This window comes from Ranitomeya variabilis, chromosome 5 (genome assembly GCF_051348905.1).
Source record: "Ranitomeya variabilis isolate aRanVar5 chromosome 5, aRanVar5.hap1, whole genome shotgun sequence".
NCBI lineage: Eukaryota > Metazoa > Chordata > Amphibia > Anura > Dendrobatidae > Ranitomeya > Ranitomeya variabilis.
In genome coordinates, this window is record NC_135236.1 from 552,345,271 (window position 1) to 552,372,059 (window position 26,789).

The 26,789-nt window shown below is 45.6% G+C and overlaps 1 protein-coding gene across 2 annotated transcripts in view; it reads left to right on the forward strand.

Annotated features, from left to right (window-relative positions):
• The window catches only part of RGS14 (regulator of G protein signaling 14), a 261,749-nt gene that overhangs the window by 152,525 nt on the left and 82,435 nt on the right, over window positions 1-26,789 (forward strand). For both annotated transcript variants that reach the window (XM_077265913.1, XM_077265912.1), the window contains one exon: window positions 17,924-18,033. In XM_077265913.1, coding sequence (XP_077122028.1) covers window positions 17,924-18,033 — 110 coding nt within the window. The remainder of the gene's footprint in view (window positions 1-17,923; window positions 18,034-26,789) is intronic.

Sequence of the window (26,789 nt, forward strand, 5' to 3'; positions counted from 1 at the left end):
AACCCCCCATGTATGACCTAATTTTACAAACTACATTCCCAAAGAATTCAACTAGGGGTGCAGTAATCATATTGACACCACATGTGCCTCATGGATTTTTATGCTATTGGGTGGTGAAGAGAAAATAATTATTACCTTTTACCTCTAAAATGTTGTTTTGCCCCAAGTTTTTAATTTTTGTGAAGACTAATAGGAAAGAAGGGGTGAAGAGGAAGACAACCCAAAAGGATGTTGTTTCCCCTGCTCCTTACCTGGAACCACTTAGTCGTACAGTTGAGTTGTTTTGGGGGAGGACTTTCTGCCCTGGACAGAGGGGATCATGTAACTGCTGGGGGTATAGAGGAAGAGAGAGGGGTGTGGTCAGAAAAGAGCAGGAGAGCAGAGCTCGCGAGACAGAGGGGACAGCGCGCCAGAGAGAAAGCAGGCTGCAGCGCCGCGCTCCCCGAGAGAGAGTGCTCCCCATGAGGGCACTGAGGCTAAGATACCAGCCGTAGTGAAGGCTGGATGTGAGAGTGTGGACTCGGAAGCCTCCGTAATCAGAGAAGACTTTTACCCTGACAGTGCAGAGACAGTGACCCGAGCGTGCAGCCCTGGTGACCACAGTGACAAGCCAAGACTCCCTGAGTGTGACAAGTAAACTGCCCAGTATGTGTGTAGCATCCCTACTGCAGAGAGACTGCCAGCTTAACATGCAGAGAATTGAGCAGCAGTGTGGCTGTTCTACTTCTTGCTTCCAGTTTCACTCTGAGAAAAGGCTGCAAAGATTTAACCCCGGAGTCTCCAGTTCCCAAGAGACAGAGCAGAGACTTCAGAATCTTCAAGTGCTGTTGGTGACAGCACCCACGCTGGAAAAAGGACCCTTCAGTCAGGACCTCGCTGGACTGATAAGTTACAAGAACACTCGTTAACTGTTTCTATTCCGCTTAACTGTTTCATACCTTCAGTTAGCTTGTTGTGTATTGTTATACTATTTGCTCTTTCTCTATTAACCCCCTCTGTTTTCTCCCTGCGAGGAGAATCTTACTCCTGTTAATAAATCCCCCTCAACAGTTGGTCTGTCTGTTCTGTGGTGACATACTCTACCCTGCACTCTATTACAAAGAAATGGACCTAGTTTGTTGTAAAAATGTCTCCTGAGTGTGCTGATATGCTATATGTACACAGGAAATACTTTTCAGGCACAGTGCAAAGTTGAGAAAGGAAAGATGCCATACTATAGTGTAAATTTTACTGCTATGGTTATGCCATGACAAACTATGAAATCCCCTGAAGTGCCAGAACAACAGAACTCCTCATAAGTGACCCCATTTTGCAAAACACACCTCTTTATGACTTAATCGAGGGTTGTAGTGATCAAATTGATAATAGTAAGAGAGGAAAACTGGCGCACTAGCAGTATCTACTATATAATTGTCTAAGGGTCACTTCCGTCTGTCTGTCCTTCTGTCTGTCATGGATATTCATTGGTCGCGGCCTCTGTCTGTCATGGAATCCAAGTCGCTGATTGGTCGTGGCAAAACGCCCACGACCATTGCCACGACCGATCAGCGATGCGCACAGTCCGGAAGAAAATGGCCGCTCCTTACTCCCCGCACTCACTGCCCGGCGCCCGCATACACCCCTCCGGTCACCGCTTACACAGGGTTAATGCCGGCGGTAACGGACCGCGTTATGCCGCGGGTAACGCACTCCGTTACCGCTGCTATTAACCCTGTGTGACCAAGTTTTTACTATTGACGCATCCTATGCAGCGTCAATAGTAAAAACATCTAATGTTAAAAATAATAAAAAAAATAAAAAATGATTATATACTCACCTACGCCGCCTTTCCCGCTCCTCGCGATGCAAGCGGCACGTTCCGGTGGCAAGGATGGTCTGGCAGAAGGACCTGCCATGATGTCACGGTCATGTGACCGCGACGTCATCACCCTGAGCAGGGCACGGGAGTGCCGCTCCTACACTCCACCACATCGGACCCAGCAGTACACCGGGAGCCAGGATACCCATCATCCCCCATCATCCTAGCACATCTTACCATACTGAACATAGATGTACTCTGGCTCAAGGACAATACAGGTCCTGCACGTCTAATCCTGCCTTACCAGTGAGGGTTTGTGGACTCGCTACCTCCCCTCTGTCTCTAGTACACTATGCAGAAGTACTGCAGCTCCGAGCCTTAACAGGCACAACTTATGCGTTACAACGCTACCCCTGGCTATCCAATGATTTGCCATTTGCTTTCATCTTCATGCACTGTATTATTGATGACACTGATTCGCCTTCCTGTGACACCATAGTGACAGAATTTATACTAAGAGATTGCCTACCTGCTTTCCTCTTTTTGCCATTTGTGTACGCACTTCTGGAAACCAAGTAATCCCATGAATAAGACCCTGGTGGGTCGAAACGTTGGGTTTGGTCTAATCGGAATTCATTGTGCTTCTGTTTATTCCATGGCAACCTTTTTTTGTAATAAACTTGTTGAACACTTTTTGCATTGAATCGAGTTAGAGTGTGCGGTAATTTTTTGGTTACGTCATCAAGTCCTGCGCGCCTGCGTGGAAAGGACATGCCGTGACGTCACGGTCATGTGACCGCTACACGGTCGTGTGACCGCGATGTCATCACAGGTCCTGCGCGACAAGGTCCTGCCGTGACGTCACGGTCATGTGACTGCGACACGGTCACGTGACCGCGATGTCATCACACCCTGGGACCGGAAGCTGCCGCTTGCACCCCACACAGGCGACAGAGCTACAACGCGCCTGCGGAAGGTGAGTATATGTTTATTTTTTATTTTTTAACCTGTGTCATATGTGGCTGGGCAATATACTACGTAGCTGGGCAATATACTACATGGGCTGTGCAATATACTACGTGGCTCTGTGCTGTATACTACGTCACTGGGCAATATACTACGTGGCTGGGCAATATACTACGTCATTGGGCAATATACTACGTCACTGGGCAATATACTACGTGGCTCTGTGCTGTACACTACGTTACTGGGCAATATACTACGTCACTGGGCAATATACTACGTCACTGGGCAATATACTACGTCACTGGGCAATATACTATGTGGCTCTGTGCTGTATACTATGTCACTGGGCAATATACAATGTAACTGGGCAATATACTATGTCACTGGACAATATACAATGTAACTGGGCAATATACTACGTAACTGGGCAATATACTACGTGGCTAGGCAATATACTACGTGGACATACATATTCTAGAATACCCGATGCGTTAGAATCGGGCCACCATCTAGTATGAAATATCAGGTGTGCAAACTAGTGGTAAAAAGTCTGATGAGAACAAAAAGAGCAAGAAAACCACCATAGAGAATGCACACCACTGTTGAATGATGTATAAAAAGGTAAACTTTTATTTGACAAGCGCATAAAAACAATTAAAAACAATAACAACCACCCCCCACACACACACACACACAACTATTCCCACACATCCGTAGAGATCAAATTGACACCACATGTGGGTCACAGAATTTTATAACTTTGGACAGTAAACTAAAAATAACTAATTTTTTACCACAAATTTTTTTTTAGCAACAGATCTTACATTTTCACAAGGTGAAAGGGGTAAGTGGAGCGGCCCCCAGACGCAGGGCAGCGGGGTACTCGGTACCGGGTCTTTCGGTTCGGGGGATGTCACGGTGGCCTGACCCGGTCCGTGGCCCTTTGAGGGGCGTCCAATTAAAAGGTCTTATTTGTCTAGTGTTCGTGACGCCACCTGTGGTATTCGGTCAGGGTGACCGACGCTGCTAGGGGTCCGCTGGGGTGATGGAATGGCAGCTAGATGTTGTAACTTCCCACAGGTGAAGTGTGTCCCCAGGGCTTCCCTTGATGAGTAGATGGTAATGGTGTAGGTCGCAGTAAATGATGAGGACACAGGGTTGCAGTCTCTTTACCTCTTTACTGAAGGCTTCGGCATCCGCAATCCAGAGCACTGGTAACAGGGCTGGCTGAGACCGGCCGGTCCGAAGGCACATCCAGAGTTCCCTTTGCAGGTGGAAATCAGTAGCCTTCCTACTAGTGCCTGTGTGTTGTAGTACCTCCCTGCTGAGCACCATGGGATAGTCCTCACAACTGTCGTGTATGTTTCTGTTCTTTCTCTCCATCCCCCAGATGGTTTGGATAGGATGCACCCGTATGACAGGGTAGGCCTGGAGTTATTTTATAGGGACCCTAGAGACGCCCCTCTCCCACAATTGCCTCCTTTGTCTTCATTAGGTGTAAAGGTGAGACAGCCAACCTAGAGTTAACTGCCCTGCCGTAGTTCAAAGTAATGCGTAGAGTCTATTACTTCCTCGGCGTTCCGTCCACCGGCTACGCGCCTCAGAAGGATGTTGCACGACTCCTTCTGGTTCTATCTCCTTTGTGCTATGATCTCGTTTCTCACTTCTCCACAATATACACACACACACACACACACACTAACTGGTTTACACTAGCGCATGGCTGAGCGGCCATGCGAACCTTTTATAGTAGTAGCGCTCCGGGACCTTCCTGATGGTCCAATAGGAGTCGCAACAGGACCTGAGCATGTGACCCCCGACCTCCAATGGGAGGTCATCCCGTGGGTATGCTCAGTATGGGGAAAGCAGGACTTTGTCCCAAAAATGCCTGCTCACTGCTGATTAGTGCTGGCTACAAAGGCAGAGCCTGCAAAGGCAGCAGTAACTAAGCACACAGTATCAGCTTGAGCCAGACGCTGGCATCGACGTCTCCGCTGAGCAGGCTCCAGTGTGGCTGGAGGAGAATGGGAGACTGCAGCGGACATGGTTCGAGATTCCCCCAGCGGTGGGAACTCGACACCTAACATGTCCCCCCCTCCTGGGCGTTCAAAGGCTGCAATGAGCAGTGGAGCCCGAATGTGCTTCCCAGCTTCTGTCCTCTGGGCCGTGACCCTTCCAGTCCACCAGATAGTGCTTTTTGCCACGTACCACCTTGCACCCCAAGATAGAATTCACCTCGTACTCGTCCGTGGACGAACCCGATGTCCCGGCAGATGACTCGGAAAACCTGGACATGTAAACGGGTTTTAAGTGGGAAACATGAAAGGTGTCAGTGACACCCAGGCATGGAGAAAGAGCCAAACGGTAGACCACAGGATTAACCTGTTCCAGAACCTTGAAGGGACCTAAGTAGCGAGGCACAAACTTAGTGGACTCAACTCACAGCCTGATATTGCGGGCGGAGAGTCACACTAAGTCGACAGGAGCAAAGGTCGCAGCGGGGCGCCGCTGTGCATCGGCAGAGACCCTCATTCTTTCCTTGGAGGCCCAGATGGCATCCTGTGTGCGGTCCCAGATGTCCCGTGCTTCCACTGCCCAGTCTGCCACCCTAGAGTCGGCGGAAGACATGGGCATGAGCACAGGAACCCGAGGATGCTGCCCTTACTTAAGAAGGAATAGGGTCTGCCCAGTGGAGTTGGTAGCAAGGATGCCCAGTCATCCTGCCTGGCCGAGACAAAATGTGGTAGATATGTGACCAGGGTCTGGTTGGCCCTCTCTACCAACCCATTCGTCTCGTGATGGTACGCTGAAGAGAGATTCAGCTCACTGCTAAGTGGGCGACAAAGCTCTCTCCAGAACCGAGACACAAACTGGGGACCCCGGTCACTGACAATCTTGTCAGGCATACCGTGTAAGCGGAATACATGTTTAACAAACAACGCTGCCAAGGCCTGTGCAGAAGGTAACCGTGGGAGAGGCACCAAATGCACCATCTTGGAGAAATGATTGGTAACTACCCAAATAACGGTGCAGCCACGGGACTTCAGTAAGCTTGCCACAAAGTCCATCCCAACCATCTCCCAGGGCCTATCTGCCACCGGTAGGGGGTAAAGTAACCCAGCAGGTTGTTGTCGAGGAAACCTATTCTTGGTGCAAGAAACGCAAGCCCGAATATAGTCTCCGGCATCACGGGCCATATGCGGCCACCAGTACGTCCTCGCCAGAAGCTCTGATGTCCTTTTGATCCCGAAATGTCCACCCACCCTGGACGAGTGAGCCCAAGAGAGAACCTCCGGTCGCAAATTAGATGGCATGAAAGTCTTGCCTGGGGGCACAGACTCTAGTGACACCAGAGCCACAGTTCTCTGACTCTCAGAGGGGACAATTAGCTGAGGCTCCTCCTCTGATGATGACACCACAGAGTGGGAGAGAGCGTTGGCGCAAATGTTCTTCTCCCTGGATAGGAAATGAAGGGAGAAGTGGAACCAGGAAAAGAACAGGGACCATCTAGCCTGGTGAGAATTTAGTCACTGGGCTGTTTGCAAATACACCAAATTCTTGTGGTCAGTGTAAACTTGGAAGGGAAGCGAGCCCCCTCCAGGAGGTGTCTCCACTCTGAAAAGGCCAACTTCATTGGTAGCAACTCCCTGTCCCTGATGGAATAATTCCTCACCGCCAGAATGAAGATCTTTGAGAAAAGTAAGCAAGGATGCTTCCAACCCCGAGCATCCTTTTGAAAGAGGACCGCTCCAGCACCGACGGATGAGGCATTCACCTCTATAATGAAGGGCTTATCTACATCGGGACGATGCAAAATGGAAGCGCTAGCAAAATGGGACTTAACAGATAAGAAGGCCTTGGAGACCTCCTCCGACCACAATTTGGGATTTGCACCCTTCTTAGTGAGGGCTACCAAGGGAGCTACCAAGGTTGAGAAGTGGGGAATGAACTGGCGATAATAATTAATGAACACCATAAAGCGCTGCACCGCTTTGAGAGAATGAGGTTCCTTCTAGTCCCTCAATGCTTGTAGCTTGGCAGGATCCATAGCCAATCCCTAGGCAGAGATGATATAACCAAGGAAAGGTAAGGACTCATGCTCAAACACACACTTCTCCAACTTGGCATAGAGGGAGTTTGCTCGTTGGAGGTCGAAAACTCTGCAAACATCTCTTCGGTGGGAATCTATATCTGGCGAGTAGATGAGAATATCATCCAGATAGACTAGCACCAAGGTGGAGAGCATATCCCGAAAGATATCATATACAATGTCTTGGAAGATGGCTGGGGCATTACAAAGCCCAAAGGGCATCACCATATATTCATAGTGCCCATACCTGGTATTGAAAGCCGTCTTCCAATCGTCCCCCTCACGGATGCTAATCAGGTTGTAAGCACCCCGCAGATCTAGCTTAGTAAATACTCTCGCCCCTCATAGTCTATCAAAGAGCTCAGATATCAAGGGCAGAGGGTACTTATTCTTAACGGTGATGGCGTTAAGACCCCTATAGTCAATGCATGGATGCAATTCTCCGTTCTTCTTTTGTACAAAGAATAACCCCGCCCCCGCTGGTGACACTGACTTCCTAATGAATCCTCTTGCCAGATTCTCCTGGATGTATTGTTACATTGCCTCCATCTCCCGGAGAGACAGGGGATAGACGCGCCCCCAGGAAGGCTCTGCCCCTGGCAAGAGATCAATAGGACAGTCATAGGGGCGGTGAGGCGCAAGAGGTCTCAGCAGCTCTCTTGGTGGAGAATACGTCCTCATAAGACCAATAGTGTTTGGGGAGAGAGGTAAGATCTGCGGGTACCTCTGTAGTGGCAACCTGAATGCAATCCCTCAGACATCTGCCCTCACAAGATTCTCTCCATCCCAGAATTCTCCCAGAGGACCAATCTATATGTGGGGAGTGGTAACGTCACCAAGGTATCCCTAGCAGAATCTCATCTATTCCCTCAGGAATGACAAGAAGGGAAATGATCTCCTGATGGGATGGAGACATAGATAACGAAAACGGGATAGTCTGGTGAGTATTCTGTGAAGGCAGTGTCGACCCATTTACCACTCTTATGGTCACTGGTCTGGCTAACATAACCAGGGGTATGGCGTGCCATTGGGCGAAGGCAGAGGACATGAGATTTCCCTCTGCCCCGGAATCCACACAAAGTTCAACCGTAAAAGTGGAAGGGCCAAAAGCAATTGTGCCCTTGAAGGACAATTTGGAGGAAAACGCCAATGTGTCTAATGAACCTCCTCCAACAGTCACTAGACGCGGTCGTTTCCATGCCGCTGTGGACATTTCTTGGTATAATGTCCTGACTGCTGGCATACAATACAGACCAGGGATATTCGAGCACCACGAGACTTAGGACCCGCTCGAGAAACCTTCATGGCCTCATAGGGCTCAGAGGCCTGAACGGGAGACTCCAGAGGCCTGGTGAAGGTAGGTGCCAAACAAAACCTCTGCCTACACTGGGCTCGCTCCAACCCTCGCTCGTGAAAACAGAGGTCAATGCGAGTGGATATAGCTATTAGCTCCTCCAGTGTGGCGGGAATCTCCCTAGTGGCCAAGGAATCCTTCACATGGTCAGCCAGTCCTCTCCAGAACACAGGAATAATGACCTTATCCGGCCACTCCAGCTCAGATGCCAAAGTCCGGAAGTGGACGGCAAAATGACTGACCATGGACGAACCCTGTGTTAATGCCAGCAGTTGTAGCTCCGAATCATGGGTGACACGAGGTTCTAGAAAGACCTGTTTCAGAGAGTCCAGGAACCTTGGAGCACTCTGCACCACATGATCCTCACGCTCCCACAGCGGCGTTGCCCACTCCAACGCCCTGCCCGACAACAGGGATAATATAAATCCCACCTTCGCCTGCTCTGTAGGAAAACGTGCAGCCAGGAGCTCAAGGTGTATGGCACACGAATCCCCGACACAGCTTACTGTCACCAGTAAACTTATCAGATAGCGGGAGACAGGATAAGGTCAGAGCAGGGGTTGCAGTGCACAAACTGGCTGCAGCTACGCTAGCAGCCTGAACAGCGAGTGCGGTAACATCCACAGCAGAGGTTATACGCTCAAGAGCCGCCAACCTACCCTCTAGCTGCTGGATGTACCGTGTAGACGCTGTTCGTCCACCATTACAAGCCAGAGCCTGGCGCTAGTGTAATGTTAGGACTGGCGGAACGCACTAAATATTAATTAGAGGCTTTATAAGATGAGTTCGCAGTCCAGGGTCCACCATGCAGAAAAGACACCTGCTGCTCGATAATGACGGACTATATGGCGGTATTAAGAGAAGAAACACACGGGTTAGATTCACCTGGTATGAAGGAAGCGAACCCTGTTGCGTCACAGGGCTGTGATACCGCACAGAGAGCGCAAACAAGGATTCACAGAACTCTGCCCCAATACTCAGGGTAAAAGTCCCTCTAGACCTCTTGCGCTCAACACCACTACAGTGGTGTCAGGGAAAAAACTAAACTAAATAGATTTAGCGCACTGGGTGCGCGCAGCACCGCTCTGGCGGACACCACTAACTGACCTAACTAGGGACTGGAAAGCGCACTAGTTGCGCACGGTGCCGCACTGGCTGACGCTGCTAATGGACACTGTGAGATTGTGCCTTGTGCTGGATGGCACTAACTGGTGGTAGGCAGCTCTAACATTTGCGAGCATTCAACAACTCTAGGGATGGGTATGGTTCAGAAAACACACGCACGCACGCACGCACGCACACACACACACACTCACACCAAACCTTTTATAGTAGTAGTGCTCCGGGACCTTCCTGATGGTCCTATAGGAGTTGCAACAGGACCTGAGCATGTGATACCCGACCTCCAATGGGAGGTCGTCTCGTGGGCATGCTCAGTATGGGGAAAGCAGGACTTAGTCCCAAAAATGCCTGCTCGCTGCTGATCAGTGCTGGCTACAAACTCAGAGCCTGGAAAGGCCACAGTAACTAAGCACACAGTATCAGCTTGAGCCAGACGCTCGGATCGACGTCTCCATTGAGCAGGCTCCACTGTGGGTGGAGGAGAATGGGAGACCGCAGCAGACATGGTTCGAGATTCCCCCTGTACAGCGGTGGGAACTCAACATCTGACAGTAGGCCCTGTTCTTTTGTCACAAAGTTGAAGGCAAAAGGGCTGTCTGAGGACATTAGAACTACTATTATTAGCAAATATAGAAACTTGATTCCAGCTCACCCAATTGGTCTATGCTCAGACACCAGCCTCGCCCTGGCCTCACATCAAGGATAATGGAAAAAATTGGAGTCCAGCTTAACAGGACTGGTTTTTCCTTTTCTTTTTCTTTTTCAAATGAAAATATAGTGCATACAAAAGAAACATTTACATGGTCGACATGACCCAGTCGACACGTTTCGACTCCAAATGGTAAATGGTATAAGACCATCTGAAAAGACCTTGGAATCCCAGTTTCAACAGTGTGCAATGTTATTAAGACTTTTCCCAAGCATGGCACCATCAAAACCTCTCTGCACGTGAGGGAAAAAGGAAAATGAGAGATGTCTTCAAAGGTTCATGCGAATGGTGGCAAAACACCACGTCAAACATCTAAAGACCTGATGGTCAACCTGGAACAGTCTGGGGTCATGGTTTCAACAAGTACCATATGCCACACACTAAACCAAGCATAGCTTTATGGGCAGAAGCCAAGGAAGAAACCATTACTGAAGAAAAGGCACAAAAAGGAATGACTGATCTATCCCAAAGATTACCTTGACAAATCAAAATCCTTCTGGGAAAATGTTCTATGGACAGATGAAACAGAAAAAGAGCTTTTTCACTATGCAAAGAAACAGTTTTAGTTGCTGACACTGCAATGAAGCTTATAAGGAAAAGAACACCCAACAGTTAAGCATGGTGGAGGATCCATAGTGCTGTGAGTTTCATTTGCTGTGTCTGGTACTGGAGGCCTTGACCGTATTACAAAAATCATGAAATCAGAGAATTATCAAGAGATTTTAGAGCAAAATGTCCTACCCATTGTAATAAACTTGGTTTGATTTGAAGATCATGGGTCATGGGTCCTCCAGCAAGATAATGACCAAAAGAAAACATCCAAAAGTACACAGGAATGGTTAAAAAAGAAAAAATGGACTGTTTTAAAAAGGCCAACAATGAGTCCTGACCTCAATCCCATTGAAAATCTTTGGAGCGAGCTGAAATCTGCCATTGGGAAAACGAACCCTGAAAACATTCAAGAGCTTGTACAAATTGGAAAGGAAGAGTGGGAGAAAACACCAGCTGAGAAGTGCAAGAAGCTTATTGATGGCTTCAAGAAACGTTTGGAGGCTTTCATCAAAGCCAAATGGTGTGCAAGTATTATTTAGGGGTGTCTTTACTGCTGCACATGCTGTTTATTCTGTTTCTTCTTTGAAATTGCAACATGTAAGTTGAAAAACAATGTTTTATTGTTGTATTACTTTGGACCACTAATTAACCCTTTTTTTGACATCTGACGTACTATCCCGTCCAGGTGGCCTGGGCCCGTATGACTACCGATGGGATTGTACGTCATATGCGATTAGCCGCGCTCATGGGGGGAGCGCAGCCGATCGCGGCCGGGTGTCAGCTGATTATCACAGCTGACATCCGGCACTATGTGCCAGGAGCGGTCACAGACCGCTTCCGGCACATTAACCCCCGGAACACTGCGATCAAACATGATCGCAGCGTTCCGGTGGCACATGGAAGCATCGCGCAGGGAGGGGGCTCCCTGCGTGCTTCCCTGAGACCCTCGGAACAACGCGATGTGATTGCGTTGTTCTGAGCATCTCCTCCATACTCCTCCCTGCAGATCCCGGATCCAAGATGGTCACGGGGGTCCTTCTGGGTCCTGCAGGGAGGTGGCTTGTGAGCTCCTGCTCCAGAGCAGGTGCCGGCAAGCCTCTTGCACTGCCTGTCAGATCGCTGATCTGACACAGTGCTATGCAAAGTGTCAGATCAGCGATCTGATAATATATAGTGATGTCCCACCCTGGGGCGAAGTAAAAAAGTAAAAAAAAAAATACACTGTGTAAAAATAAAAAAAAATTCCTAAATACTGTAAAGAAAAAAAAAATATATTATACATTTCTTTATGTAAATAAAAAAAGCAATAAAAGTATACATATTTAGTATCGCCGTGTCCGTAACGACCCGACCTATAAAACTGTCCCACTAGTTAACCCCTTCAATGAACACCGTAAACAAATAAATAAAAATCGAGGCAAAAAACAACGCTTTATCATCATACCGCCGAACAAAAAGTGGAATAACACGCGATCAAAAAGACAGAAATAAGTAAACATGATACCGCTGAAAATGTCATTTTGTCCCACAAAAAACGAGCCGCCATACAGCATCATCAGGGAAAAAAAAAAGTTATAGCGCTCAAAATAAAGCGATGCAAAAATAATTATTTTTTATATAAAATAGTTTTTATTGTATAAAAGCGCCAAAACATAACAAAAAGATATAAATGAGATATCGCTGTAATCATACTAAACCGAAGAATAAAACTGCTTTATCAATTTTACCAAACGCGGAACGGTATAAACGCCCTCCCCAAAAGAAATTCATGAATTGCTGGCTTTCGTTCATTCCTCCTAACAAAAATCGGAATAAAACGCGATCAAAAAATGTCATGTGCCCAAAAATTGTACCAATAAAAACGTCAACTCGTCCCACAAAAAACAAGACCTCACATGACTCTGTGGACCAAAATATGGAAAAATTATAGCTCTCAAAATGTGGTGACGCAAAAACTATTTTTTGCAATAAAAAGAGTTTTTTAGCGTGTGACAGCTGCCAAACATAAAAACCCGCTATAAAAACCCTCTATAAATAGTAACTCAAACCCTCCTTTATCACCGCCTTAGTTAGGGAAAAATAATAAAATAAAAAAATGTATTTATTTCCATTTTCCCATTAGGGTTAGGGTTTGTGCTAAAGTTAGGGTTGGGGCTAAAGTTAGAATTGGGGCTAAAGTTAGGGTTAGGGTTGGGGCTAAAGTTAGGTTAGGGTTGGCGCTAGAGTTGGGGTTAGGATTTACGGTTGGGTTAGGGGTGTGTCAGGGTTAGGGGTGTGGTTAGGTTTATAGATAGGGTTGTGATTAGGGTTAGAGGTGTGTTGGGGTTCGGGGTGTGTTGGGGTTGGGATTAGGGCTAGGGGTGTGTTTGGGTTAGGGGTGTGGTTAGGGTTATGGTTAGGGTTAGGGGTGTGTTGGGGTTAGGGGTGTGTTGAGGTTACGGGTGTGTTGGGGTTAGGGGTGTGGTTAGGGATGGGATTAGGGTTAGGGGTGTGTTGGGGTTAAGGTTGGAGTTAGAATTGGGGGGTTTCCACTGTTTAGGCACATCAGGGGCTCTGCAAATGCAACGTGACGCCCGCAGACCATTCCATCAAATTCCAAAACGTCACTACTTCCCTTCCGAGCCCCAACGTGCGCCCAAACAGTGGTTTACCCCCACATATGGGGTATCAGGAACTCAGGTACTCAGGACAAATTGGGTAACAACTTTTGTGGTCCAATTTCTCCTGTTACCTTTCAAAAAATAAAAATTTGGGGGCTAAAATATCTTTTTTGTGGGAAAAAATTATTTTCTATTTTCACGGCTCTGCGTTATAAACTTTAGTGAAACACTTGGGGGTTCAAAGTTCTCACAACACCTCTAGGCAAGTTCCTTTGGGGGTCTAGTTTCCAATGTGGGGTCACTTGTGGGGGGTTTCTACTGTTTAGGTACATCAAGGGCTCTGCAAACGCAACGTGACGCCCGCAGACCATTCCATCAAAGTCTGCATTCCAAAATGGCGCTCCTTCCCTTCCGAACTCTGCCATGCACCCAAACGGTGGTTCCCCATATGGGGTATCAGCGTACTAAGGAAAAATTGCACAACAACATTTGGGGTCCAATTTCTCCTGTTATCCTTTGGAAAATAAAAAATTGGGGACGAAAAGATCATTTTTGTGAAAAAAATATGATTTTTTATTTTTACGGCTCTACATTATAAACTTCTGTGAAGCACTTGGGGGTTCAAAGTGCTCACCACCCATCTAGATAAGTTCCTTAGGGGGTCTACTTTCCAAAATGGTGTCACTTGTGGGGGGTTTCAATGTTTAGGCACATCAGGGGCTCTCCAAACGCCACATGGCGTCCTATCTCAATTCCAGTCAATTTTGCATTGAAAAGTCAAATGGTGCTCCTTCCCTTCTGAGCTCTGCCATGCGCCCAGACAGTGGTTTACCTCCACATATGGGGTATCAGCGTACTCATGACAAATTGTACAACAACTTTTGGGGTCCAATTTCTCCTGTTACCCTTGGAAAAATAAAACAAATTGGATCTGAATTATTTTTTTTGTGAAAAAAGTTAAATGATCTTTTTTTTTTTTAAACATTCCAAAAATTCCTGTGAAACACCTGAAGGGTTAATAAACTTCTTGAATGTGGTTTTGAGCACCTTGAGGGGTGCAGTTTTTAGAATGGTGTCACTTTTTGCTATTTTCTATCATATAGATCCCTCAAAGTGACTTCAAATGTGATGTCATCCCTAAAAAAAATGGTGTTGTAAAAAGGAGAAATCGCTGGTTAACTTTTAACCCTTAGGCCATGTTCACACAGTGCGTTTTTTACTGCAGAACCGCAGCGGTTTTGCCGCTGCGGTTCCGCAGCTGTTTTCCATGCAGGGTACATTACAATGTACCCCTATGGAAAACAGGAACCACTGTGCACACGGTCCTGAATTTCCCTTAAAAAGCCGCGATGAATCGGTGCGGGAAAAAAGAAGGAGCATGTCACTTCTTTCCCCGAAACTGCAGCGGTTCTGCACCCATAGACCTCCATTGTGAGATCAAACCCGCAGTAAAACCCGCAGATCAAAAATATATCTGCGGGTTTTATTGCGGTTTGTGGTGCAGAACCGCTGCAGCCGGAAGTGCGGGGAAGCGGCCGGAAGTGCGTCGGCGGAAGTGCTTGGGCGGAGAGACATGGAGGCGTACCGTCGCATGGGGATCGTGTCGGCCGTTTGATTGAATTGGTATGTGTGTGTGTCTGTCTGTGTGGTGTGTGTGTGTGTGTGTGTGTGTATGCGTGTGTGTCCCCATGCGACGCTAGTGCCACCATTGTGCTAAGTCGCCGTATGGGACTACGACTCCCATCCGGTATTAGGATGGGAGAGTTGTCCCTGTGTCCGGCGACTTAGCACAGTTGTAAAGTTACACAAAACACACACAATACACATACATGACACACAGTACAGTACATACAACATATAACACAGAGTATATACTCACCAACAGCACACTTGTAGGCGAAGCCCTCGATCCTCCAGGAAAAAATCACAAAATAAAAAATCAAATTCATACTCCCTGTCCGCAGAATCCATAAAACGAGTGTCCCACGCCGATCGGCTGCTCTCCGGCGATACACTGCCAGGAGCGAAGCTCCTAGCAGTGTATCGCGTACTGTTCCGGAGTTCAATGACTTCGGCGTCTCGGTTAACAGCAGTACAGCTGCGTTGAACTTTCCCACGCAGCACTGCCGTTAAGCGAGAGTGCCGGGGTCAATGACCGCCGGTAAACTCGCTCGCGCATGAAAAGTGACACACCGACAGGAACTATGGCTCCTGTCAGTGTGTTGCTGCAGCCGTGGAGAGCAGACATGTCTCTGGATGTGTCTGTTCTCCATGGAAAATCTTCGTGGGATACGTGGCACTTAAATACGTGGCAATTAAATACGTGACACGTGGCACTTAAATACGTGATACGTGTCACTTAAATATGTGGCACGTGGCACTGAAATACGTGATACGTGGCACTGAAATACGTGGCACTTAAATACGTGGCACTGAAATACGTGATACGTGGCACTGAAATACGTGATACGTGGCACTGAAATACGTGATACGTGGCACGTGGCACTTAAATACGTGGCACTGAAATACGTGGCACGTGGCACTTAAATACGTGGCACTGAAATACGTGGCACTGAAATACGTGATACGTGGCACTGAAATACGTGATACGTGGCACGTGGCACTTAAATACGTGGCACGTGGCACTGAAATACGTGATACGTGGCACTGAAATACATGATATGTGGCACGTGGCACTTAAATACGTGGCACGTGGCACTTAAATACGTGGCACGTGGCACTTAAATACGTGGCACGTGGCACTGAAATACGTGGCACGTGGCACTTAAATACGTGGCACTGAAATACGTGGCACTGAAATACGTGGTACTGAAATACGTGGCACTGAAATACGTGGCACTGAAATACGTGGCACGTGGCACTGAAATACGTGGCACTGAAATACGTGGTACTGAAATACGTGGCACTGAAATACGTGGCACTGAAATACGTGGCACTGAAATACGTGGCACTGACATACGTGATACGTGGCACTTAAATACGTGGCACTTAGGCTATGTTCACATTTGCGTTGTGCGCCGCAGCGTCGGCGCCGCAACACACAACGCAAACAAAAACGCAGCAAAACGCATGCACAACGCTGCGTTTTGCGCCGCATGCGTCCTTTTTTTGATTGATTTTGGACGCAGCAAAAATGCAACTTGCTGCGTCCTCTGCGCCCGGATGCGTGCGCTGCAGTGACGCATGCGGCGCAAAACGCAAGTGCGACGCATGTCCATGCGCCCCCATGTTAAATATAGGGGCGCATGACGCATAGCTGGATAGAGCTGGATCCGCGGGCTGTGATCTGGCCTACGCTCCGCACTCTGCGGAGCGCTGTCATTCAAAACACGTCCACTCATTTTGGTGTTTAGTCCCAAAATGGAGGATGGAAGAAGAAAAGGGTTTGGCAAGGAAATGACATCATTTCTTTTTTTTTTTTCCCCCACTGCAGTTAAAGCTTTATTTGTGTCAAACACAGACAATCTGCAGAGAAAACTGCATAAAAAACCGCACTAAAAACCGCATCAAAAACCGCATCAAAAACGCATCAAAAACGCACCAAAAACGCACCTGCGTTTTCTGCCAAGAGCTGCGGTTTTTGTCCTGAAAAAAAAAGGATTGAAATCAGGATCGTGTGAACATACCCTTATAACTCCCTAACCAAAATTTTGGTTCCAAAATTGTGTTGATGTAAAGTAGACATGTGGGAAATGTTACTTATCAACTTATTAAAATTCAAAGTTGGAAAATTGCGAAATTTTCCAAATTTCCATTTTTTTTCACAAGTAAACGCAGGCAATATCGGAGAAATTTTACCACTAACATGAAGTACAATATGTCACAAGAAAACAATGTCAGAATCACCAGGATAAGATTAGATACACAGCTCAGCAGACAGCATCACACAGGATAGGATTAGATACACAGCTCAGCAGTCAGTAACATGGGATAGGATGAGATGCACAGCTCAGCAGTCAGTAACATGGGATAGGATGAGATGCACAGCTCAGCAGTCAGTATCACACATGATAGGATTAGATACACAGCTCTGCTGACTTTATTGCACAGGCTAGGATTAGATACACAGCTCAGCAGACAGTATCACACAGGACAGAATTAGATACACAGCTCAGCAGGCAGTATCACACAGGATAGGATTAGATACACAGCTCATCAACAGGATGTGCCAAAGGAGAGGACCTTTTCATTCCAAGAATTCCTCTCATTCCATCTGATTTGCCTTTTCATTTTAAACGCCTCCAGTTTCCACTTTGACTGGCATTTGCAATGTCCATTAACAAGGCTCAGGGACAGTCCTTGAAAGTAGTAGGAATCGATTTGCAATCTCCATGCTTTTCTCATGGTCAAGAGTTGGAACTGACAAAAATCTGTTCATCTTTGCACTGGAAGGAAAAACCAAAAATATTGTTTATCCAAAAGGCTCTTAAATGAGTTGAAAATAAAATACTATCAATACTTAGGTAATCGTTTAGTTAATTTGTGTTAACTAATTATAAATAATTTTATGTGCAATATAATCAATGTAATTTGTTCTAATTAACCACAGTTAGTTACTATGCCCGGGCAACGCCGGGCTCTTCAGCTAGTATATACTGTGTATATATATATATATATATATATATATATATAATGTATGCATATACTGTATTCACATCTTGAATCATAATCAGCAGAAATAAATCATAACTTGTTGCATCTATTTTGTTAGATGCCTTAGACAACAATGGACTTTTATCACGTCCGGAGTCTGATGGATCTCTGAACTCTGCAACGAGCATGGATTTAAGCATCATCTCTTCCTTTTCTGGAAAATCTGAGGTACATAACATGCAATACATATCTCCTCCTGTTTAACAGATGCTGTGTTATTTAAAGCACAAGAAAGACATTTTTCGGTATCTTGTTAAATGCTGAATGGCACTGCGCTTTGCAGCTCCATTTCATGTGTTCACATCACCCAGACACCAGAGCTGTTTTCAGCTGATCAATCCCGTACAACTCTTTTTTTAAAGGATCTTTCATTGGTTTGAGCATATTAAACTAACCACATAATGAAATAGCACAGTGGCTGCAGAGCTAAATACATCATAGTTTTAATTTTTAACTTCCCCTCTTCACTACAGAGATATTAGCTTGTAAAGTTTAGATTATAATTTATGTTATATTTCAACTGGCCATAGCCGAGAGATTTATCTCTGGGAATGTTTACCTCTTTCCCTGCATGAGGATGGCCAATCATAAACTGTCAGCCTCATACTAGGGAGAAAAGTACATGCCCTCCTCGCCTCACTGTTTTCTCCAGTTACTGTGTATAGATACTTCAAAACTGAGTTATTTATTTTTGCAAACACTTCCAGATCTCATCTTACAGCAGTCAGTGTGGAGGTAGCGTCCGAGCTGACAGCACTATATGAGATCTGAAAGGGTTTGTAATGATACATAACTTTGCAGCTGTTGTTTAGAGATACAGCTGAGCTGAGATATGTATCATTACAAACACTTCCCAGGTTTCATCTTACAACAGTCAGTATGGGGTTAGAGATAGAGCTGAGACCATTGTGAGTTGCGATCTAGAAGGGTTTGCAGTAATACATACAGTGGGGGAAATAAGTATTTGATCCCTTGCTGATTTTGTAAGTTTGCCCACTGACAAAAACAAGAACAGTCTATAATTTTAAGGGTAGGTTCATTTTAACATTGAGACATAGAATATCAAAACTAAAATCCAGAAAATCACATTTTGCAGTGAGTATGTGCAAGTATTTTATCCCTCTGGCAAACAAGACTTAATACTTGGGGGTAAAACCCTTGTTGGCAAGCACAGCAGTTTGACTTTTTTTGCAGTTGATGATGAGGTTTGTGCACATGTCAGGAGAAAGTTTGCAGATCATCTCTAAATCATTAAGATTTTGAGGCTGTCGCTTGGCAACTCGGAGCTTCAACTCCCTCCATGACCTTAATGTGCTTCTTTTGAGCCACTCATTTGTTACCTTAGCTGTATGTTTTTTGGTCATCGTCTTGCTGGAAGACCAAACCACGACTCATTTCTATTGTCCTGGCGGAGGGAAGGAGGTTGTCACTCAGAATTTTATGGTACATGGCTCTTTCCATTCTCCCACTGATGCAGTGAAGTAGTCCTGTGCCCTTAGCAGAGAAACACCCCCCAAAAATTATGTTTCCACCTCCATGCTTGACAGTAGGGATGGTGTTCTTTGGGTCATAGGCAGCATTTCTCTTCCTAAAAACACGGCGAGTTGAGTTAATGCCAAAGACCTCAATTTTTGTCTCATTTGACCACAACACCTTCTCCCAATCACTCAGAATCATCCAGGTGTTCATTGCCAAACTTCAGACAGGTCTGCACATGTGCCTTCTTGAGCAGGGGGGCCTTGCAGGCACTGCAGGATTTTTAAACCTTAACTGTGTAATATGTTCCCAATGGTTTTCTTGGTGTCTGTGGTCCCAGCTACCTTGAGATCCCCTTGTGCAGTTTTTGACTGATCTCTCACCTTCCTCATTATCAAGGATAACCCACGAGGTGAGATTTTTCATGGTGTCCCAGATCGATGCTGATTGACAGTCATTTTGTATTTCTTCCATTTTCTTACTATTGAACCAACATTTGTCTCCTCATCCAGCATCTTACTTATGGTTTTGTAGCCCATTCCAGCTTTGTGCAGGTCTATGTTCTTGTCCCTGACATTTATAATGCTCCTTGGTCTTGCCCATGTTGTAGAGGTTAGAGTCTGAATGAAGGTGACTATGTAAGACAGCTGTCTTTAATGCAGGTAACGAGTCGATTGGGCGCATCTAGCTGGTCAGTAGGAGCCAGAACGCCTTACAGTATGTGCACACGTTTCGGAATATTGTGCGGATTTTTCCGCACTGATTTTGGTAAATCCGCAGAAAAACCGCACTGCGGATTTACTGTGGAATTACCGCGAATTTACCACGTTTTTTCCGCGGCTTTTGTGAGGATTCCACCTGCGGTTTTACACCTGCGGATTACTATTGAGGAGCAGGTGTAAACCGCTGCAGATTCCGCACAAAGAATTGACATGTTGCAGAATAAACAATGCAGCATTTCCATGCATTTTTTTCCGCAGCATGTGCACTGCGGATTTTGTTTTCCATAGTTTTACATGGTATTGTAAACTCATGGAAAACTGCTGCGAATCTGCAGTGTCCAATCCACTGCGGATCCGCAGCAAAATCCACAGCGTGTGTACATAGCCTTAAAGGGAACCTGTCACCTCCAAAATTGAAGGTGAGCTAAGCCCATCAGCATCAGGGGTTTATCTACAGCATTCTGTAATGCTGTAGATAAGCCACCGATGTATCCTGAAAGATGAGAAAAAGAGGTTAGATTATACTCACCCAGGGGCGGTCCCGGTACGATGGGCGTCACGGTCGGGTCCGGGGCCTCCCATTTTCTTAAGATGATGTCCTCTTCTTGTATTCATGCTTTGGCTTCGGCGCAGGCGTACTTTGTCTGCCCTGTTGAGGGGCCGGGCCTCTCTGACCTTTCCCGGCGCCAGCGCACTGCAGTACTTTGCTCTGCCCTCAACAGGGCAGACAAAGTACGGCTGCGCCAGAGCCAAGCGTGAATACAAGAAGAGGACGTCATCGTAAAAAGATGGGAGGCCCCGGACTGGACCGCAACACCTATCGGACCGCACTGCAGCGGGACTACCCCTGGGTGAGTATAATCTAACCTCTTTTCCTCATCTTTCAGGATACATCAGGGGCTTCCAGAATGCTGAAGATAAGCCCCTGATGCTGGTGGGCTTAGCTCATCTTCGATTTTGAGGGTGACAGGTTCCCTTTAATGGTTGGTAGGGGATCCAATAATTATTTCTCACTGCAAAATGCAAATAAATTTATATAATTTATACAATGTGATTTCCTGGACTTTAATTTTGATATTCTATCTCTCAATGTTAAAATAAACATACCCTTAAAATGATAGACTGTTCATGTCTTTGTCAGTGGGCAAACTTACAAAACCAGCAAAGGATCAAATACCGTATTTATTTCCCCCACTGTAACTCAGCTCTGTTATGTGTCTGCACAGTAGTTGCAGAGATTAGTGAGGAGAGGAGGGTACACAACCAGTGTATTAATGTCTTTTTTTTTTAATTCTAAGACTCTAGTGAAATATTGCACAGTCTGTATACACAGCATTTTGTTTTGTGATCTTTTGTAGCAATTTTGCAGTTAGTGTATCTTCCTTTTTTAAAAAAATTCTGCATGCTATAGGTATGACTTTTTTTTCTGCCATTTTTCCATACGTCTCTTTCTAAGACTTCAATGACAATGGGAAACAGTTGTTGTTTTTTTATAAGAGTTTTAAAAACAATTCTCCTTGATCTTATTGTAGCAGCCATGATTACAATTATACCAATTTAACGAGGTCTACCAAACCCACTTCTGACCCTTATTTACTTCCTATTATTCGTATGGTACATTTACACCACACCGCATTTTTTGTATTTTATTGCATTTTTATTTTTTACCTTTTTCCTGTTTTGTGGTTTTCCTGTTTTATTGACCTTAGTAAGAAAACCTAAGTAAAAGTCTTCTTTGACCACATACCACTGATCTACCACGGTGTCACTTTGCTTTACATTGTATGTGAGATGAGTCCTTTAGCTTAGGCCATGTGCACACGTTCAGTATTTTTCGCGTTTTTTTTCGCGTTTTTTTGCTATAAAAACGTGATAAAAACGCGAAAAAAACGCTAACATATGCCTCCTATTATTTACAATGTATTCCGCATTTCTTGTGCAAATGTTGCATTTTTTTCCGCGAAAAAATCGCATCGCGAAAAAAAAAGCAACATGTTCAGTAGGGTATGTGCACACGTCCGGATTTCTTGCAGAAATTTCCTGAAGAAAACCGGAAATTTTCTGGAAGAAATCCGCATTTTTTTTTTTGCGTTTTTTTTCCGTTTTTTTCACGTTTTTTTAGCATTTTGCAAGCGTAATTAGCTTGCAGAATGCTAAAGTTTTCCAAGCGATCTGTAGCATCGCTTGGAAAACTGACTGACAAGTTGGTCACACTTGTCAAACATACTGTTTGACAAGTGTGACCAACTTTTTACTATAGATGCTGCTTATGCAGCATCTATAGTAAAAGATAGAATGTTTAAAAATAATAAAAAAAAAAAAAAAATGGTTATACTCACCCTCTGCAGACAGCCGATCTCAGCGGCGTCCGTTCCTATAGATGCCGGTGTGGTTCAGGACCTTCGATGACGTCGCGGCTTGTGATTGGTCGCGTGAGTCACATGAGCGGTCACGCGACCAATCACAAGACAGCGACGTCATCACAGGTCCTGAACCACAACATCTATAGAAACGGAAGAGAAAGCATGCACCGGAGAGGCGGGAACACTTCGGGGGGCATCAGAGGGTGAGTATAGGACTATTTTTTATTTTAATTCTTTTTTTTTACCAATTATATGGTGCCCAGTCCGTGGAGGAGAGTCTCCTCTCCTCCACCCTGGGTACCAACCGCATATAATCTGCTTACTTCCCGCATGGTGTGCACAGCCCCGTGCGGGAAGTAAGCAGATCAATGCACTCCTAGGTGTGCGGAATCCCCGCAATTCCGCATTTTTAATGAACATGTTGCTTTTTTTTCCGCGATGCGATTTTTTCGCGGAAAAAATCACAACATTTGCACAAATAATGCGGAATACCCTGTAAATAATAGGAGGCATATGTAAGCATTTTTTTCGCGTTTTTATCACGTTTTTATAGCGAAAAACGCGAAAAAAACGCAAAAAATCCTGAACGTGTGCACATGGCCTTAAAAATGCGGAATTGCGGGGATTCCGCACACCTAGGAGTGCATTGATCTGTATACTTTCCACACGGGACTGTGCACACCATGCGGGAAGTAAGCAGATTATGTGCTGTTGGTACCCAGGGTGGAGGAGAGGAGACTCTCCTCCACGGACTGGGCACCATATAATTGGTAAAAAAAAAAGAATTAAAATAAAAAATAGTCATATACTCACCTTCGATGTCTTCCCGCCTCTCAGGTGCATGCTGCCGCTTCGGTTCCTATAGCTGGTGTGCGGTGAAGGACCTGCGATGACGTCGCGGTCCTGTGATTGGTCGCGAGACCGGTCATGTGACCGCTCACGTGACCGCGACGTCATTGAAGGTCCTGCGCACACACACCATCTATAGGAACGGACGCCGCTGAGGAGATCAGCTGTCTGCACGTGAGTATAAGCATTTTTTTATTTTTTTTATTATTTTTAAACATTCTATCTTTTACTATAGATGCTGCATAAGCAGCATCTATAGTAAAAAGTTGGTCACACTTGTCAAACAGTATGTTTGACAAGTGTGACCAACTTGTCAGTCAGTTTTCCAAGCGATGCTACAGATCGCTTGGAAAACTTTAGCATTCTGCAAGCTAATTACGCTTGCAGAATGCTAAAAAAAACGCGAAAAAAACGGAAAAAAAATGCAAAAAAAAAAAAGCGGATTTCTTGCAGAAAATTTCCGGTTTTCTTCAGGAAATTTCTGCAAGAAATCCGGACGTGTGCACATACCCTGAATCATCTAGCTATTAGAGGCATCTCATACCCAGATTACAGTAATGAGTCGGTTTCCTTTTACAAGGTCAGTCAACCCCTTCATCATCAACAGATTAAGTCAGGGATAAAATGTGCCCAGGGTTACGGCCAGGGGCTGGCTGGCAATTTTCAGCCTGGGGGGCAATCACAAGGCAGTGGCCCTCGAGTTGCGGTGGCCCTCCTTTTCCCTGCTTATATCTGGCCACTGCATTAGGGTATGTGCACACGTCAGGATTTCTTGCAGAAATTTCCTGAAGAAAACCGGAAATTTTCTGCAAGAAATCCGCATTTTTTTTTTTTGCATTTTTTTCCCGTTTTTTTCGCGTCTTTTTTAGCATTTTGCAAGCGTAATTAGCTTGCAGAATGCTAAAGTTTTCCAAGCGATCTGTAGCATCGCTTGGAACACTGACTGACAGGTTGGTCACACTTGTCAAACATAGTGTTTGACAAGTGTGACCAACTTTTTACTATAGATGCAGCCTATGCAGCATCTATAGTAAAAGATAGAATGTTTAAAAATAATAAAAAAAATTAAAAAATGGTTATACTCACCCTCTGCAGACAGCCGATATCCTCAGCGGCGTCCGTTCCTAGATGGTGTGGTTCAGGACCTTCAATGACGTCGCGGTCACGTGAGTGGTCACATGACCGGTCTCGCGACCAATCACAAGACAGCGACGTCATCGCAGGTCCTGAACCACACCATCTATAGGAACCAAAGCGGCAGCATGCAGCGGTGAGAGGCGGGAACACTCCGGGGGCCATCGAAGGTGAGTATATGACTATTTTTTACTTTAATTCTTTTTTTTTGACCAATTATATGGTGCCCAGTCCGTGGAGGAGAGTCTCCTCTCCTCCACCCTGGGTACCAACCGCATATAATCTGCTTACTTCCCGCATGGTGTGCACAGCCCTGTGCGGGAAGTAAGCAGATCAATGCACTCCTAGGTGTGCGGAATCCCCGCAATTCCGCATTTTTAATGAACATGTTTTTTCCGCAATGCGATTTTTTCGCGGAAAAAAAATGCAACATTTGCACAAAAAATGCGGAATACACTGTAAATAATAGGAGGCATATGTTAGCGTTTTTTTCGCATTTTTATCACGTTTTTATAGCGAAAAAACGCGAAAAATACTGAACGTGTGCACATGGCCTTAAAGTAGCAGAGATAACAGGCTTTAAAAACAAGCTGGTACACAGATATGGGAACTGAACGGAGCTTGCTGCATAGATATAGGAGCAGAATCGAGCTTACTCCAGAGATATGGGAACAGAACAGAGCTTACTACAGAGATATGTGAGCAGAACAGAGCTTACTACAGAGATATGGGAGCAGAACAGAGCTTACTATAGAGATATGGGAGCAGAACCGAACTTACTAGATTCAGAGATATGGGAGCCAAACCGAGCTTACTGCAAAGATATGGGAGCAGAACCGAGCTTACTACAGAGATATGGCAGCAGAACCGAGCTTACTGCAAGGATATGGGAGCAGAACCGAGCTTACTGCAGAGATATGGGAGCAGAACAGGGCTTACTACAGAGATATGGCAGCAGAAACGAGCTTACTACAGAGATAAGAGAGCAGAACCAAGCTTACTACAGAGATAGGGGAACAGAACCGAGCTTACTACAGAGATATGGGAGCAGAACCGAGCTTAGTGCAGAGAAATGGGAGCAGAACCAAGCTTGCTGCAGAGATATGGGAACAGAATCGAGCTTAATACAGCGATATGGGAGCAGAACCAAACTTACTACAGAGATATGGGAGCAGAACCTAGCATACTACAGAGATAAGGGAGCAGAACTGAGCTTACTAGAGAGATAAGGGATCAGAACCGAGCTTACTACAGAGATATGGGAGCAGAACCGAGCTTACTGCAGAGATATGGGAGCAGAACCGAGCTTACTACAGAGATAAGGGAGCAGAACCGAGCTTAATATGTCTACTACATGGAACCAAGTCTGCTACATAGAAACTGGAGCAGAACTGAGATTATGACATACATACAGTACCATAATCTAGATTACTACATTGATAGAGTACCAGAACCAAGCTTACTGCTTAGATATGGTGCCATAACGGAGCTTACTTACAAACATACACACAATACAGCTATACAGTGCCTAGTGTTATGATCTGGTGGCTTAAGAGCAGCATGGGACGTACTCTGGAGAAGGTGGTACCTGTACTGACCGCAGACCCTGAACCTAACACCGCAACTAGAAGTAGCCGTGGAATGTACCTAGCGCTCCCTAGACATCTCGACACAGCCGGAGGACTAATTACCCCTAGAGATAGAAAAGGGAAAACTATCTTGCCTCAGAGAAAATCCCCAAAGAACAGGCAGCCCCCCACAAATATTGACTGTGAGAGGAGAGGGAAAAAGCATACACAGACTGAAATCAGAATTTAGCAAAGGAGGCCACTTCTAGCTAAATAGAAAGGACAGGACAGAGTACTATGCGGTCAGTATTAAAACACTAGAAAATATCCACCACAGAAAATACAAAAACTCCACAGCTAACTAAAGACATGGAGGGTATATCTACATCTCCAGAGATACCAGCTTGGCTAAACAAATCCTTATACAGACCAAGCTGGACAAGACAAAACATGGAAAATAACTGAACAATAAGACCACAGCATGTGGACAGCAAAATCAAGGCCAGAACTTATCTTTGTTGAAAAGAACTGCAAAGCAGAAGAGACCAGGCAGGGATGTGAATCCTCCAGGAACAATGGACAACTGGCACTGACTAAAGGGTGAAGCAAGACTAAATAGCCCTGTCCAAATTGCAAAAAGTGAAAACACCTGATAAATGCTGTGATTCAGAGACAGCAGCGCTACCACTTACAACCACCGGAGGGAGCCCAAGAGCAGAATTCACAACAGCCTAGTACTATCACCACTACACAGAGAATACATAATATTATAATATCACCATTACCTCTACATGAAACTACACTCTATACAA